Source organism: Mus pahari, chromosome 20, assembly GCF_900095145.1.
Source record: "Mus pahari chromosome 20, PAHARI_EIJ_v1.1, whole genome shotgun sequence".
Taxonomy (NCBI): Eukaryota; Metazoa; Chordata; class Mammalia; order Rodentia; family Muridae; genus Mus; species Mus pahari.
The window spans coordinates 3,879,835-3,896,487 of NC_034609.1; the positions used below are offsets into that span (position 1 = coordinate 3,879,835).

General features: G+C 43.6%; 1 protein-coding gene across 1 annotated transcript in view; it reads right to left on the reverse strand.

The window, feature by feature from the left end:
• Nucleotides 1-10,016, reverse strand: part of C20H4orf51 (chromosome 20 C4orf51 homolog) — a 38,215-nt gene extending 28,199 nt beyond the window's left edge. Inside the window, exon 1 of the mRNA XM_021219947.1 lies at nt 9,784-10,016. Within this exon, the coding sequence (XP_021075606.1) occupies nt 9,784-10,016 (233 nt within the window). The remainder of the gene's footprint in view (nt 1-9,783) is intronic.
• Between the last annotated feature and the right edge of the window lie 6,637 nt (nt 10,017-16,653).

The following is a 16,653-nucleotide window of genomic DNA, read 5'->3' on the forward strand; positions in this document are numbered from 1 at the left end:
GAGGGCTTGATGCCCCAGTGTAGGGGAATGCCAGGACAGGGAAGTGGGAGTGGGTGGGATGGTGAGCAGGGTGAGGAAGGATGGGATAGGGGGTTTTCAGAGGGATAACCAGGAAAAGGGATAACATTTGAAATGTAAATAAAGAAAATATCTAATAAAAAAGGGGGGAAGAGGGAGTGGTGCATAGATTTCCCATATAATTCCTGTGATGATCAGTGTTGACTGTCAAATTGACAGAATCTAAAAGTACTTTGGAGACGGGCCTCTGGAAGTGTTGGGTGTGTGTTAATTCTATGAATTGAGGTATGATGACCTGCACACAGTGGGTGGAATCCTGAGCTGGATAAATACTGGAGAGCAAGAACTGAGCACCAGCATGTGTTTCCTCCTCTCTTACAGGTTGTGAATGCCATGTGACCAGCTGGTGCCTCACTTCCTCACCATAACTGCCAGATCGAGTAAACCCTCTCTTCAGTTGCCTTAGTCAGAGCATTTAAACGTAGCACCAGGAAATGGAGCCGAGGGAACTGCTCTCCAAGCACATACACAATTTCTGCAATAACCCACATTCCTCACTAGAGCTGCACATTTGTGAGAACTGATGCATGGGAGATACCCACAGTCCATAGGGGTGTGAGCACTCCATGGGTTTGGTCTACTGTACAGCGTTTGCATCCTTCATAATACTATCACACATAATATTTTCACTCTTCTCAAGTAACCTCGGTACTCCAACTCCTCATGCCCGCCTCTTTTAACAACCTGTGGAATTCACTGATACGTTCACTGACCTCAGAGTCTTGTTTTGTTTTTTCAAGATATCAATTAGTCATGCATACAGGGTATCTAGCCTTTTCAGATTGTCTTCAGTTAGTAATATGTATAAATTTCTTTGTATCCTCTCAGGACTCGATTACTGCTCTTCGCCACTGGGGTAATATTCTGTTGTACGTGTGCACCACAGTTTACTACTGACCTGTAGAAAGGCAACGCAGTTCCCTCCAGGTCTGGGTGGCTGTAAATAAAGCTACCATAAAGAATTTGTGTGAGTTTTTGTACGGACATGTTTCTGATTCCTTTGGATTAATGCCAAAGAGTATAATTGCCAAATGCTACAGAAGTGACGATGTTTGGTTTTCCAAGTAATTGCTGAACCATCTTCCATGTGGCCATGCTGTCTTGAATTTTCATGGGGGAGAGTTCCAGCTGCTCCATGCTTTCACGTTCATCAGTGGCTGTGAGCTCTCGTGCATGAGTGTTCGTGTGTGCTCGTGTGCGTGAGTGCTCATGCCTGTTTGTGCACACTAGAGACAGAAGATGGCTTCCTTTTCTATCACTCACCTATTTCTTTGAGGCAAGCTCTTTCGCTGAACCTAGGGCCTGCACTTTCTCAGCTAGGCTAGAGCCAGGAAGCCTCAGAGATCCTCCTATCTGTGCCTGTCTCAGAATCATGCATACATACATACATATACACACACACTCACATACATACATACATACATGCACACACATACATACAGATGCTACATAGGTTCTAGAATTGGATCTCTGGTTCTCATGATTGTACCCAAGTGCTATTAATGTGAGAGCCATTTCTCCAGCCCAGATGTTGATCATTCTAAACTGTGTAGTGGAATTTCATTGCCATTTTAATTGTACTTCTTTGATAACATAGAAATAAAGCACATATACTCACATTCTTATTTACTGTGTGTCTTTGATAAGGTATCTGTTAGTTTTTGGTGCATTTTAAAATCAAACATTGTCATTATACTTCCTAAATCTTGGATATATCAATCAGAAGACCTACCAGAACAGATCTTTTCAACTACAACTCCCTGTTTGTGGCTTCTTTTATCATTCTTTTGATATTGTATTCTTTAGAGAATTTTTAATTTTTAATGACCAAGAACCAGCACGGCACATTAATCCCAAGGGTTAGTGGCATGAATAACCAACAACTGTCTAATTGGACCTAAGATTTGGTGAAAATGAGGTAAATCATGCCTGTTACTGGAACCCTAGCCAACTTCTCAGGACTAATGAAGTCATGGATCTCGGAAGAGATCCTACAACCACTACTTTACTGAAAACATAATCCCTAACTACACTCTCTTTGCCCTTACATCAACAGATAAGCATAGTCCTTACCAACATCAAGGAAACTTCTCTGCATTACAGAAAAGTACAACCAATCAAAATGCAGAGCAGTGGAGCCCAGTCTCAGTGGATATTTACAACTCTCACACCTAAGGCTCAAGAGGAGGGGACAGAAAAATTGTAAGAGCCAGAGAAATAGGGGTTTGCTGCTGGATCATGTCTCCTAGGAATGCCAGAAGCCACACCCGTAACGTCTCGTTAACGTGATGTACGATTTTATATATATATATATATATATATATATATATATATATATATATATATCAGGTAGTATGCAGGAATTTAAGGAGTGTGTGTGTGAGTGTGTGTGAGTGTGTGTGTGTGAGAGAGAGAGTGTGAGTGTGTGGGTGAGTGTGTGTGTGAGAGTGTGTGTGTGAGAGTGTGTGTGTGTGAGTGTGGGTGTGAGAGTGTGTGTGTGAGAGTGTGTGGGTGTGGGGTGTGAGTGTGTGGGTGTGTGTGTGAGAGAGTGTGGGTATGGGTGTGTGTGTGAGAGTGTGTGAGTGTGTGTGGGTGTGTGCAAAACAACTAATAAAAAGAGGTTATGAACTTGAAAGAGAGCAACGAGGGTGCTTATGGGAGTTTTCAGAGGGCAGAAACTATATTATAATCTCAAAAAACATTTAAAAAGGAGTTAAAATTTTTAATGAAGTCCAGTTTCACCAACTATTTCATTGTGTTCCCTCCAAATCACAAGGGCATCTAGGCTTTACTCTCCTGGAAGTTGTTATAGTTTTGCATTTTACATTTAGAGCATATCCATTTTGAGTCAATTTTTGTCTATGTCTAGCTCCCCTGCCCCCGTACATAGGTATTCATTCATTCTAACATTCTTTAAAATAATCTTTGCTTCTTTACTAAAGATTAACAGATAATACTTTATGTATATTTATTTCAGGGCTCTGTTCTGTCCTTAGCATCTGTTTGTCTGGTCTTTCACCAGCACCATGTACTCTCTCTCTCTCTCTCTCTCTCTCTCTCTATATATATATATATATATATATATATATATATATATATTAGTATGTATATTGTTATCATAGATCTCGCAGACAAGTAATATTAGTCCTCCAATATATTCCTCTACAATTTGTGTTATTTGTTCTTGCTGTTTTGCCTCTCCCTATAAGTGCTAGACTCAGTTTTTGGGTGCTCACAAAATAAATTGCTGGGACACTTTAATTGAAGTTGCATTGAACTCACACATTGTGCTAGTTAGTTTTGTCAATGTGACATAACCTAGAATCATCTGGAAGAGAACCTTAATGAGGGACTGTCTAAGTCAGCTTGGCCCATAACATGGCTGGGGGGAATTACCTCCACTGTGTTAGCTGTACCCACTGTAGGCATTACCACTCCCTAGGCTTGGGAATCCTGGACTGTGTAAATACAGAGAGAAGACTGAGCACTAGAAAGCAAGCATGCCTTCATTCTCTCTGTGAATTTTGAATTATGGATATGCCAAGCTACTTCAAATTCCTCTTGCCTTGACTTTCCCATAGTGGTAGACCGTAATGTGGACTCATGAGCCATTTCTCCTCTACATTCCTTTTGTCAGGGCATTTTATCACAGGATCAGGAAAAAACCAAGACCCCTGTTGAGTTGATGCTATTAATTCTTTTTAATCCATGAACATGAAATGTATTTAGTTAGTTATACTATAATTTCTTGCATCAAAATTTTAGTTTTCCTTATGTGGGCCTTATAAATATTGTGAAAAAATTTATTCACAATTTTAATTTTTAAGGGGCTGCTAACATACGTGGTGTTAAACTTTTCAACTCAGTATCATTCTCCCTGCTCGGACAGAGAGAAGCAACTACAGTAGTAACTGCTGCGTGAGAGGCTATTGGCTCAGCCTACAACCGCCATCTCCTGTTCTCTTTTCCTTCCAGGAGCTTTGGGTGGGTCTTGCTGTTGGAGCTCTGATTTTCCTCCTTGATTATCATGTACTCTGTAAATGAAGCCTTGCCAAACCCACTTGTCTTCTGTTTCTTTTTTTTAAAAGTTAATTTTAGAAAACATTTTTATGCATGCATGCATTTATTTACTTGATGCTTTTAATCCATGTTGACTTTGAACGGCTGTGTAGCCCAGGAGAGCCTCTGCCTCCCCAGTGCTAGGATTACTCCTGTACTTCACTATACCCAGCCTTAGATTAGCTTTAGATTAGCAAGATACTTAATGATAATACAACAAGGAGAGGCCATATACCCCACACCCAGATATGGTCATTATTTATGTCCATGTAGTTTATCTGGGATGCTGATGAGCCAGTGCTGACACACAATTGCCTAGCATCTCTATCTCATTTGGATTTCCTGAATTTTCTGAAAGGCCATTCCTGTCTCGGAGTCCCCTTTAGAATGCCTCACTGCGTTCAATAGCCACCTCCCTGTGTGTGTCATGGCAATGGCAGCTCCCTGTGTGTGTCATGGCAATGGCAGCTCCCTGTGTGTGTGTGTCATGGCAATGGCAGTTCCCTGTGTGTGTCATGGCGATGGCAGCTCCCTGTGTGTGTGTGTCATGGCAATGGCAATGGCAGCTCCCTGTGTGTGTGTGTCAGGGCAATGGCAGCTCCCTGTGTGTGTGTGTNGTGTGTGTGTGTCATGGCAATGGCAATGGCAGCTCCCTGTGTGTGTGTGTCAGGGCAATGGCAGCTCCCTGTGTGTGTGTGTCATGGCAATGGCACCTCCCTGTGTGTGTCATGGCAATGGCACCTCCCTGTGTGTGTCATGGCAATGGCAGCTCCCTGTGTGTGTGTGTCATGGCAATGGCACCTCCCTGTGTGTGTCATGGCAATGACAGCTCCTTTCCTAGGCTCTTCCTTTTTCATGACCTTGACAACAGAATTGCTGGTTAGCTGATCGATGGGATGTTCTTGAATGGCATAGTCTCTTCACAATTTCAGGAAGGCGATGTATTTTGGGTACGAGGAACATAAAAGTCGGCTGCCAGCCTCATTACACATCATAGCAGTGATAGAGATTACAATGTAGCTTGTCGCTGTTGACATTAACTTTGGTCAGCTGGTTTAAACAGTGAGATCATGCTTGCTGGGTTTCCTCTTTGTAAAGTTTCTCTTCTCATTTTCCATATCCACTCATCTCACACTTGAATAGTGAGTCACTCTCATCTTAGAGAACAGTCACAAAATGATGTGACACTCTTCTGCATGGGAACTCCGTCCTTTCCCCACTAATGTATTTATTCAGTCATTTGTTTGAGTATAGACTTGTGGATATTTATTTGGTACATTGGGTTTACTTTTCCTGCGTATCTTCCAGCTTTTCTTGATATGTTCCATCTGGAAGTTTCCTTTGTCCCCACCATCTCCATGTCACTTCTTGACGTTTTAACAGTTTCTGGAACTGCATGCTCCACGTCCATTGTGTCCACCGCCTGGCTGGGTCTGAGAATCAGTATGTCTCTATGTAACTCTCATTCTTTTGTACTGGAGAAAACTTAGCAGGAACCAAAGTCAGGGCACTAGAAGTGCCTGCTCTTGCAAAGCATTGCTTCAAGGCCTTTCTGTGCAAAGTTCTACACTGATGTGAGCTAAGCAGAGTCTGTTTTCTTCCAAAGAAACCTGTGTATAGATGCATACATGCAAGTATTTTTTACATATCATCTCTAAGTAAATAATACTACACACGGATCTAATTTTGATCATTATGACAGAGGTCATTTCTAGACCCTACTCATTAGTTTTCTTCCCATTCCAACAAAAGTCACCCGTTTACTGAACTGTTCGATTCTGGCTTGTATGGTAGTAGTTTCAGAATTGTTGTTCAAACCCAGTGGGAAACAACTGTGCCAGCAATAACCCTGTGCTTCTTCACAGCTGTCTTCTCCACAGTCCCTACCAACTTCCAAAGTTACCGAGATCAGCCTTCAATCACATGCCCACAAGCTCCTCTCAAATAGCCACAATATATTCAGATTTCTTTTCAAGTTCTTTATCCTATTCTTAGCCTTCTCAAACTCCTAAATGTCTTTTTAATTTACATAAAGTTTACTCATTATGCTATGGAGTGCTATGTGTTTTGGCAAATATTTAATGTTTAGTGTTCACCGTTATGGCGTTACACACAACAAGTTCACAGACCTGAAACATCAGCAGATTTCATCTCTTGCCCATCCTCTGGAAACACTGGTCTATGTACTGTATGCATCTGCTGTTTAGAAGTTGCATGTTTGCAATATGCAATGTGTAACTTCATACTTCTTTAGGTTAGAGATAGGAATCTAAGACTCATCCATAGCTTTTCATAGCCTGATACCTCATCCCACCTCCTCCTCCTCCTCCTCCTCCTCCTCCTCCTCCTCCTCCTCCTTTTCTAACTCCTCCTCCTCCTCCTCCTCCATTACCACCACCACCACCTTCTTCTCTTAATCATTGAATAACATTCCATTGTATGGATGTAGCAGAGTTTACGTATTTTCCTATTGGTTCTTTCCAGTTTACGTCAGTTATGAGGAAAAGTATTATAAAGGTTCTGTGTTGTTTTGTGTAGATGTATATTAACTTTACGCTCCTAAGGAAATACCTAAGAACTTGGTTAGGGGATGATAAAATAAAGCTGTTTCATTTTGCAAGACATTGTCACCAGCTTTGCTTAGAGAACCAGTCCTTATTTTTTTCTCTTCAACTCTAATGCTTCATGTTTTCTTATGGCTTTTTCCTTATCTAGCAGCAAGCTCTTGGAAGGGTCATGTGTTTTTAGATCTACTGCATCTAATTTAAGACCTTAAACATAGTAGGACCTAAATAAATATTTGATTAGTGAATGAGCACAGCTTCAAGACTTTAAAGTGTACACTCAAGGGACTGGGGCTGTAGCTCAGGATCTGTCTAGTGGGAGCAAGGTTTTAATGTCACCACTGCAAAACAACAGCAAATTATAGTGACACTACACACTGTCTTGGCGCCTCCAAAACGCATTGCAGTGCAGACAACTGGGATTAGTGCAAGCTCCTTACCACACATCTCTGTCCCCCCAGCACAGGTGGGTTTTTGTGTACATTATGAATTTTATGAATTAAAGTTGCTTCAGAATGGAATGATTGAGGCTTCCCCCTAGCTTTATCTCATGAGGCATGCCAATTTCATTCTCTTGATGTAATAAAATACTTTCTTTGCCCAATGCAGCTAAAGAGAGGAAAGAGTTTATCACACCTTACACTGACTTCCAGTCACAGTCCACATCAAGGAAAGTCAGGGCTGGGACTCAAAACAGGGACCTGGTGCATGACCGTGGAGGACTGTCGGCTGCTGGCTCACTTACGGGCACATGCTTAGCTAGCCTGCTCAGGGATGGTATTGTTCACAGTGGGCTGATGATTAATAATCATTTAATAATCAAGGCAATTCCTCACACACATGCCCACAGTCTGGGCTAGAATTTCCTCAGTTGAGACTTTCCCGTCAGATGAACAGTGGCAAAGTTGACGATTAAGGCTCAGAACACATGGTCTGTAGCGCCGGCTGTCATGGCAGATACAGGGTAAGCAATATGAGTGAAAACTATTGTGTTCTACGTACGCCAGCATTTTCCTGCCTTAATATGTTTAAAATGAGTGCTTTCATTTGTATTCTGATCTCCTCCTCGCTGCACCATAACCCAGTTCCTGTAAGCGCACTGAGCAGCCACACCTGTAGAACCTTTACAGGGATGAGCTTATAGGATCTTTAAAAAAATGCCTCTCTACAATTTCACAATTTTTTTAATCAAACAGCTTTTGCTTGGAACTTTAAAAGGCATTTCTCCTCTGGACTAAAATTAATAAAGAAAAAGATTAAAAACAGAAATAATACAGCATGCAGTTACTTTGCAATTGAACTCGGTCTGCCCCCACCCCCACCCCCACTGCTGCTTCTTAGCGTCTGGGAGAACAGCAGTTGAGCGATAGATATATTTAGTGTCTGAGGTTTCCCAAACATCCAGATAAGCTTCACGAGACAAAGTCAGAACTGTACATTTTCACCACATGCTACATGTCTGCCTTTTAAAGTCTATTAAATACAAACAACCAACCAAAACCAAGAGTGGCTTTGCTGCATGTCTCTGTGGATCCGTGTGTTTTCAGAGCAGACCCCAGTAATGTATAAAGATCCTTCTACCTAGCCGAGGGGATCCCCAACAGCCCCAGCTTATCGAATGAACCTCCAAAGCTGACTGAAGGGATGACAAGCCAGAGAGCTGTTACAGAGAGTGTTAGGGAAACTAGATCATGTACTTGACTTTCATTGTTTGGGAAGACATGGAAGGTGAAGTAACTAATATATTGTTTAAGATTTTATTTGTATTGGAGTAGAGTGGGAGAGAGGGGAGGGAGAGATGCCCACATACATGTGGATGCCTACAAAGGCCAAAGGGCATCCTATCTCCTGGAGCCAGAGCTACGGGTACTTGGGAGGCACCCCACACGAGTGCTGGGAACTCCACACTGGTTCTCTGCAAGAGCGGCCACTGCTCCTAACACAACACTAACCCATCTCTCCAATCCCATAACTACTATTTGTTAGATCTCTGCATGGGTTGCTCCTATATCAGGACTGGAGCCAATAGTCCGAACTACATTCAAAGAAGTTTCCAGAATCTGCATATTTACTAAATAATACCCCAAGGGGGAGATCTCATCATGAGTCCTGACGTATGCTCTCCTCTCATGTACCTGAGCTACCTGTCACCTTCTGGTGTGTGGGCGCCTGGGCAGGTGGTTCCATGTGTCTTTCTTCAGAGTGGCATGTTTCCCCCTCCCCCACCATGGGGGAAGCTTGCTTTCCTAGGATCTTTCCAGAAGGCCTTACTACACCAAACCTTCTTCTCCGGGACCTGTTGAAACCTCTTCCCGTGATCTGAGTGTTTACAGCTGGGAAACAGAATTGGAATTAGTTTTTGATTGTGGGCCTATCACAGGGCCTGGCTTCCCAATAAATAAACACTTGGAAATAATTTTGGGCTCAGCTCCTGTAGGTACCCGTAAGTTCTGGTATACAGCGATGGCTGGCTTGCCAGCTTTCCACAAAGAGAAAGACTACAGAAAACAATATTTTAGGCCCAAGGACATTGGTAGATGCTGGCCTAGCATTTAGGAGGCTCTGCAGTCCATCCCATAACCACACACAGAAACTGGGTTTGGCAACTCGTGCCTGTGTGTCCTGTGCTAAGGAGGTGGAAGTGGGAGGACCCAGAGATTTCCATTGTCCTGGGCTTCAGAAGGAGTTTCAGGCCAGTCGGGGATAACAGGGTACCCTGTCTAAAGGGGAGGAGGGGACAGAAAGACGGCTGTGAGGAAACCCAAAGATGAGAGTTTGGTTCCAGGAACTGACCAGAGAACTGATCCTGTTAGTTGTCCTCTGACCTTCCCATATGACCAGAAACACAGACAATAAGCAAATATACTAAGAAACATGGCCACAAGCAAAAAATATCTACATTAGTCAAACCCTGGTGTCCATATCTTCCAGTAATAAGTGATAGCAATTTGGGTTGTGGCCATACTTTGAGCTGGAAAGTGACATTTACACAGGGAAGCAGATGTGTTAACACCTTTGAAGTGGCTGACCTCTACAACACCCTTTCCAAACAGCACCTGACTCTGAATCAAAGGGATCTTACGATTTGTACTCAAACTGTGGCTGGCCTACTCTCTGGGCCAGGCGGTTGCAGGTGGCCTCGTCCAGTTGCTTTTCCCGGTAACTCCCTGAGTAGGTTGTCATGGAAGAAGCAGACCACCGCGTCTCATCCTGCCACAGTTGTTGGGCCTTGCGTCTGATCAGCTCGAACTCTGTAGAAGTGAGAGGGCTAAAGGGAAGCAGGATTTCTGGCGTCAAGTACAAGAAGTGTGTCATGGCTATGGGCAGGCAGCTGTGAGCAACAGCTTTTCAAGCCCTGGACAGAGCGAGGTGCTCATTCCCTTCTAGTTGCAGGAAGCTATTGACTGGGGTGACCTGGCTTCTGAAGCCTGACAGCTCACAGAGAGAATCTGAGTGGTCGTAGGTCCAGTTACCAGGCAACAGGTCATGAAGTTCCACAAAGCCTATGTCCCCTCCAAGCACACCAAGCACACGGATTTTCACTAATTTGTAAGCTATGAAACTTCAAGCCATTGATCTAAGAAAAATACTGCTTCATAATTATGGCAAGAAGGAACTAGGCAAAATTATTTGCCTATTGGTACTGACATAATATGGTATATCTTAAGGATGGTGGCTTAGGCTGTAGGAGCCAGAGATGAAGGATGCACCCTGGGGACCTAGGCTCTGAAGGCTGGTAAAATAACATTAGCTGTTTGTGATGCCAAAAACAGGTTTGTGAACAGTTTTTGTGTGTCACAGAACAGTAGTATGCCTGCTGGCTGGTGACAGATAGTCATTTGGAGCTGTTAAAATAACAAGGAGCCCCCACCCCCCCCACACACACCCAGGTTCTGATGTAATTAGCTTGGAGGGTTATTAAAAGTCAATTCCTGAGCACTGGAAAGAACTGGCAGGGTTAAGGAAGTGGCTATGTCCTGTTGAACTCTGAGGCTGAGAACTCAGAATTCAGGAGTCTTTCCTCCATAACTGCTCTGTACCTGGTTGATGTCTGCCTAGCCAGGTTTCTCCAGATCCACTGTTTTAGCTAGGGTTTCTATTGCTGTGCTGAAACATGATGACCAAAAAGCAAAGCTGTGGAGGAAAGGGTTTATTTAGCTTACACTTCCTGTCTTAGATCGGGTTTTACTGCTGCGAACAGACACCATGACCAATGCAAGTCTTATAAAGACAACATATAATTGAGACTGACTTACAAGTTCAGGGATTCAGTCTATTATCATCAAGGTGGGAGCATGGCAAAGTCCAGGCAGACATGATGCAGGAGGAGCTGAGAGTTCTATGTCTTCATTTGAAGGCTGCTAGCAGAATACTGACTTCCAGGCAGCTAGGATGAGGGTCTTAAAGCCCAGGCCCACAGTGACACACCTATTCCAACAAGGCCACACCTCCAAATAGTGCCACACCCTGGACCAAGCATATACAAACCATCACACTTCCACATAACCATATATCACCAAAGAAACCTGAAAGTAAGGCCCAATGCAGAGGCCACGGAGGGTGCTGCTTACTGGCATGCTCCTCACAGCTGGCTCAGCATGCTTTCTTAGAGAGCCTAAGACCTCCATCCCAAGGATGGCACCACCCACAATAGGCCCTCCTCCACTGATCACTAAGTGAGAAAATGCCTTACAGCTGGATCTCAGGGATGAATATTCTGAATTGAGGTTTCCTCCACTCTGATAACTCTAGCTGTGTCAAGTTGACACACAAAACCAGTCACATATATGTGTGCACATATATGAAAGCCATTTTGAGTGCACATATATGTAAGTCACATGCATGCAGTTTTGCATCAAAACCAGAAGAGGGTGGTAGAGCCCTGGAAGCTGGTGGTAGAAGCGATTGGGAGCTGCCTGACAGGGGTGCTGGGAACCCAACTCAGGTCTTCTCCAAGAGCAGTTTGCACTCTTACCCAATTAACTATCTCATTGTAGTATTGATCACTTTGCAATATATGGGATGGAGACAGGATTTTAGAACTTTTGAAAGTTCTGAGGCTGGCACATTCCCTGATGTGTTTCCCTGAAGTTATTGGCAAATACTGCATATTACGTGACTCTAAGGGCTTTCTTAAAATGTTGAAATCTAGGGGGCTGGTGAGATGGCTCAGTGGGTAAGAGCACCCGACTGTTCTTCCAAAGGTGCAGAGTTCAAATCCCAGCAACCACATGGTGGCTCACAACCATCCTTAACAAGATCTGATTCCCTCTTCTGGAGTGTCTGAAGACAGCTACAGTGTACTTACTTATAATAAATAAATAAATCTTTAAAAAAAAATGCTGAAATCTAGAACATCAGGACCTTTGCTCCAGGGAGGTCAATAGACTACAGCCCAAGCCGTTGCTCCTCCCAGGGAAAGGCCTCTGAGAGAAATCCAGAGACAACAGGACACAGAGAGAGGACGAACAAGGCAAGCAAGAGGAGCGGGTTACCCCACTGTCGTCAGCCCACGTGCGGTCAAGGAGAAGCCAGCTGTGTGTGCCCTTGTGCCTCTGTTTGTTCAAACAAAAATTGTGGCTTTGCTTGGAAAATTCTGCTAGCAATATGTATTGTTCTGAGACAGAATAGTAAACGAGATTGTAACAGAAGATTTGCAGAAAATGCTTTCAGACTTCCTCTCAAATTACAAGGCAGTCTATAAACAAATATGGAATGAACCAAGATCCTTCCAAATAAATCACCCTATAAGTCACTTTAGTGTCCCTAGCTTGTTCTCTATAATTCTTTTTTTTTTCCTAGAAATGATCATGATATCATTTTAGCAATTATAACCACCCAAAGTGGTGACATGGGTTGGAGATATGGCTCAAGAGACTCAGAAATAAACTCCTACAGCCCCAGCCATCTGGATTTTGACAAGAGAAGAGCAACACACACTGGAAAAAGGACAGCCTCTTACAAGGGCTGCTGGGAAACTGGGCATTCGTGCATAGAAAAAATAAGACTGTCTCTGTGTGAAAGTGGATCAAAGACCTCAGTGTAGGATCTGAGAGTCTAAAACTGAGAGGACCTGGTGGCAGCACTCACCCAGGACACAGGCATCGTCGAGGCCATTGGAACAGGATCCTTGTCACTGAGGAAATGGTAAGAAAGGTTCACAAATTATTACACCAAACCAAACACTCCCAGTGCAGCAGAAGAGCAGCTAGCAGAGCTAAGAGCCCACAGAAGAGGGGGAAACCTATACTAGCATCTCATACAAAAGGGGCTTGCTAGTCAAAGCATGTAAAGAACGCTCAAAACCACATCACTAGAGGAGCATATAACTCAGTTAACAAACATACAAATGAACGGAAGAAACACAGAAAGCCAATAAATACATAGAAAAAATGTTTGGTGTTTTTAGACTTCAGGGGAATGCAGGTTAAGTAAGATGGGGATTCTATCCTAGCTCAGTTGGCTACTAACAAGAAAATAAGCAAAGGGAAACGTGTTGGCATGGATGAGGTAAGGAGGCCTGTGCACTGCTGAGAGAGTTTCAATTTGTACACATTGTATGGAAGTCAGTCCTGAGGTTTCTCGAAAAAAACCCGAAAAAACAAAAAAACAAAAGAATAAGACTTATCAATCCAGCTATATACTGAAAGGAATCAAAGTCAACTGGAATCAACGAGTTGCTTGCAGCGGCCATGGCACACAACCAGTATGTGAGATGTGCACACTGTGGAATTTTACTGAGCCATAAATAAAAGCATCTTTTTCAGAAAAATGGATGTGCATCTCCGTGTTGAGCCAGTCTCACAAACACGAACACACACATCTCTCACTGTGGGAACTTGAGGTGGGAAGAAGATGGAGTAAAGGGTGGGGCACTGTTAGAGAATGGGGAGGGGAAAGTGGGGGGGGTAAGAGAAGGCAGTGGGCATGTGTGAGTGTGACCAAAGTGCATTGTATGCACATACGAAACCATTATGACAACCCCATTACTTTACACGACTAATATGTGGTAATACAGAAAAGACAGTGACACTGAATCCAAATGTGTGAATACTGACTCAGGTGGAACTGTGGATTAGCTCCACAGCCTGTTAGATGTTGGGCATCCCTGGGAAACTGAACGCAACATGAACGTGGCCCCTGCTAGATCACTTTCCTCACAGAAACACAGCTGGGGTTTGATCCCAGCCCTGCAATGCTGAATGAATGGATGGATGGATGGATGGATGGATGGATGGATGGATAGATGGATGGATGGATAGATTGAGTGCTTTAATGTGAGTGTTGACTCTGTAAGGATCCTCAAGGTCCTCATGTTCATTCCTTGCTCGTTTTAAAACCCATCTTCTCAGGGACTGGTATATGGCACTGACTTGCGTGATCTGACTTCTGTACTGCAGAGTCTTCACTAACAACTTCCCTTTGGGGCTCAGCAGGTTAAGGTGCTTATTGTGTAAACCTCATCCCCAGAACCTACATAAACACACACACACACACACACACACACACTAATTTAAACAAATACATTCTTCGAAAATGAAAAAAAAGCACTTTATTTTTGTAACCAGATTTTAGTGAACTGTAATTTTCTATCACAATATGTTAAGCAATCAAAAACATAATCAAGATTATATGAACATGAGTTTTGGTTAGAGGGCAAAATACCTTACATAACTTTCATACCACATTAGCCAGCGAGCAGGGGAGGGGTGTGTGTGGGGGTAACTAATCATCTCATGTAAGGGCGCCATTGGAGGGAGGGCTTTGATCAGGCTTCTCTGAATGTAACTGGTCAGGTTAAAGATGTGTTGCTAGGCCATCACCTGAACAATTCCATGGTGAGGGAGGTTTAGCACAAATTGGGTGAAACATGTTCTTAGCTGGAGAGCTTCCCTGAACCTTTGATATTTCGATGTGCACTGTGCATCTTTGAATGGATACACGATTATGGTGCCGACTTCACTCCAAGTTTCCTTTTACGGGAAGGCATTTCTTGGACTGGCTATCTCCGGAATGGTCAAGAACTGAAAAGATTTGAGGGGTCTATAGCTGAGACAACAACTAAAGCTCAGATTCTAGAATGTACTAGATCTCGAGTAGAGTGCTAGCCAAAGCCTGGCATAAGGGTGGACCAAAGAGCAGCACCAGACAGACAGACAGACAGACAGACAAAACCAGAAAACAAACCAAAACAACAACAACAACAGTAAAAATCAGAACAATAGCATTAAGTAGTAAATGCCCATATATGCTTACCCATCCATGCAACTTGTGTAGGTGGAAAAGCTGATACTAAAATCTGCCTGTTAAAATCTAATTGTTTTTTATTATGTCAACAAAGACAACAGAAGCCAATTGCTGGGCGAAGGTAAAGAAGTGGGATTTTCAGGTCCCATGAGGAAGAGGTGGAAAAGAGATAAAGGGTGTTTCTGCCAGGCCTTGGAAAGAGGAGCAGAGACACCATGTGAGGTCTGTGCACTTCTAGAGCTGGTGGTGGCCTCTGCCACCAGCAGAATTCTAACATAGCATAGCTGATGAGTTTAGGGCTATAGATTCTTTGCCCAGCCTTTGAGTTATCTGGTCAGTTTTAAAACAGTAAAAGTCTCTAGTGCTTTCCTTCCTCGGGGCTAAAGGGGGCAGGAGAAGAGGGGGGGCAGCCCTCTCTTCTGTTGGTTAGCTGGTAGCGTGTGATTTCAGGAAGGGCGGTTGTTGGCAGCTTGGCAAATGGAGGAACGGGGGCATTCTCGGGAAATCGCCAGCTGGCAGCATGGCGGCAGCTGTTCTCAGAGCATAGCCCAGAGCTCGGGAGAGCTCCCAAGAAAGAGCAAGCATGTTTTTAAATTACATGCAACATCTTTGGCCCAAACCCAGTCTTCTGGAAGACCTTTTCCATAAAACAATACATGCGCTGCCCACTGTATCACCTGGTAATCACTATTTGGGTCTATCATCCCAGACTGGGTGTGTCCAGCGATGGCCTCTGAAGGCACTCACTGATATCGTTGGAAGAGCTCAGGTAAGGGAGTCCAGGCAGACTAAATGACCTGGGGCAAGGATCCCACGTGAAGATGGACCTTCCATCTCAGCTCAAATCTAGACATCTCTTCCCCAGGAACAGCTGAATCTGGCATCTAGCTGAGAGTGGCTAGTATCTAAATTATCACATATATTGTGACAGTGGCTGTTTGAGTCTTTCAGTCATAATAATGGAACTCTTCATTTATGGGTTAATGTCTTCATGCCTATCAACTGTGTGCTTTGGAGATATATATATATATATCTTGAAGCCTGTGCGGTGGGAGCCGTGTGTGTGGTGGGAGCCGTGTGTGTGGTGGAGCTGTGTGTGTGGTGGGAGCCGTGTATGTGGTGGGAGCGGTGGAACTGTGTGCCACAGGAAACAAGAAAAGGAGAGCTTTACTTTCTTTTTTACTTTGCTTTATTAAACTTTATTTTTAGTTATGTTTACTGTTTTAAAAATGAAAGTTTAAACATGGTACGTAAGCTATGATTCCATTGTTTAAATAAAAGTATATGTGCATATTTATGCTTGGGAGGAAAAGGCAGAAGGCCAGTTATAAGTAAATACTGGTTGCCGAGCAGAAGACACACGTGGTTTGTGTATTCTTCTCTTCAAGGATTAGGAGCTGAAGAGCTGGCTTTGTTGGTAAAGTGTCTGCCATGAAAGCATGAAGACAGGAGTTTATGCCCCCGGCACCCACATTAAAAGATGCATGTGGCAGCACATACCTGTAATGCCAGCACTGCAGTCAGAGGCAGAGGGATCCCTGGGGCATGCTGGGTAGGCAGCTTAGCCACGCTGACCAGCCTGGGTTCAGGCAGAGACTCAGTTTCAAAAGGTGGAGAATGAGTGAGGGAAATCCTTGCTGTTAACCTCTGACCCCAGGTAGGTACAATCCTCTGTGTATGTGTGTGTGTGTGTGTGTGTGTGTGT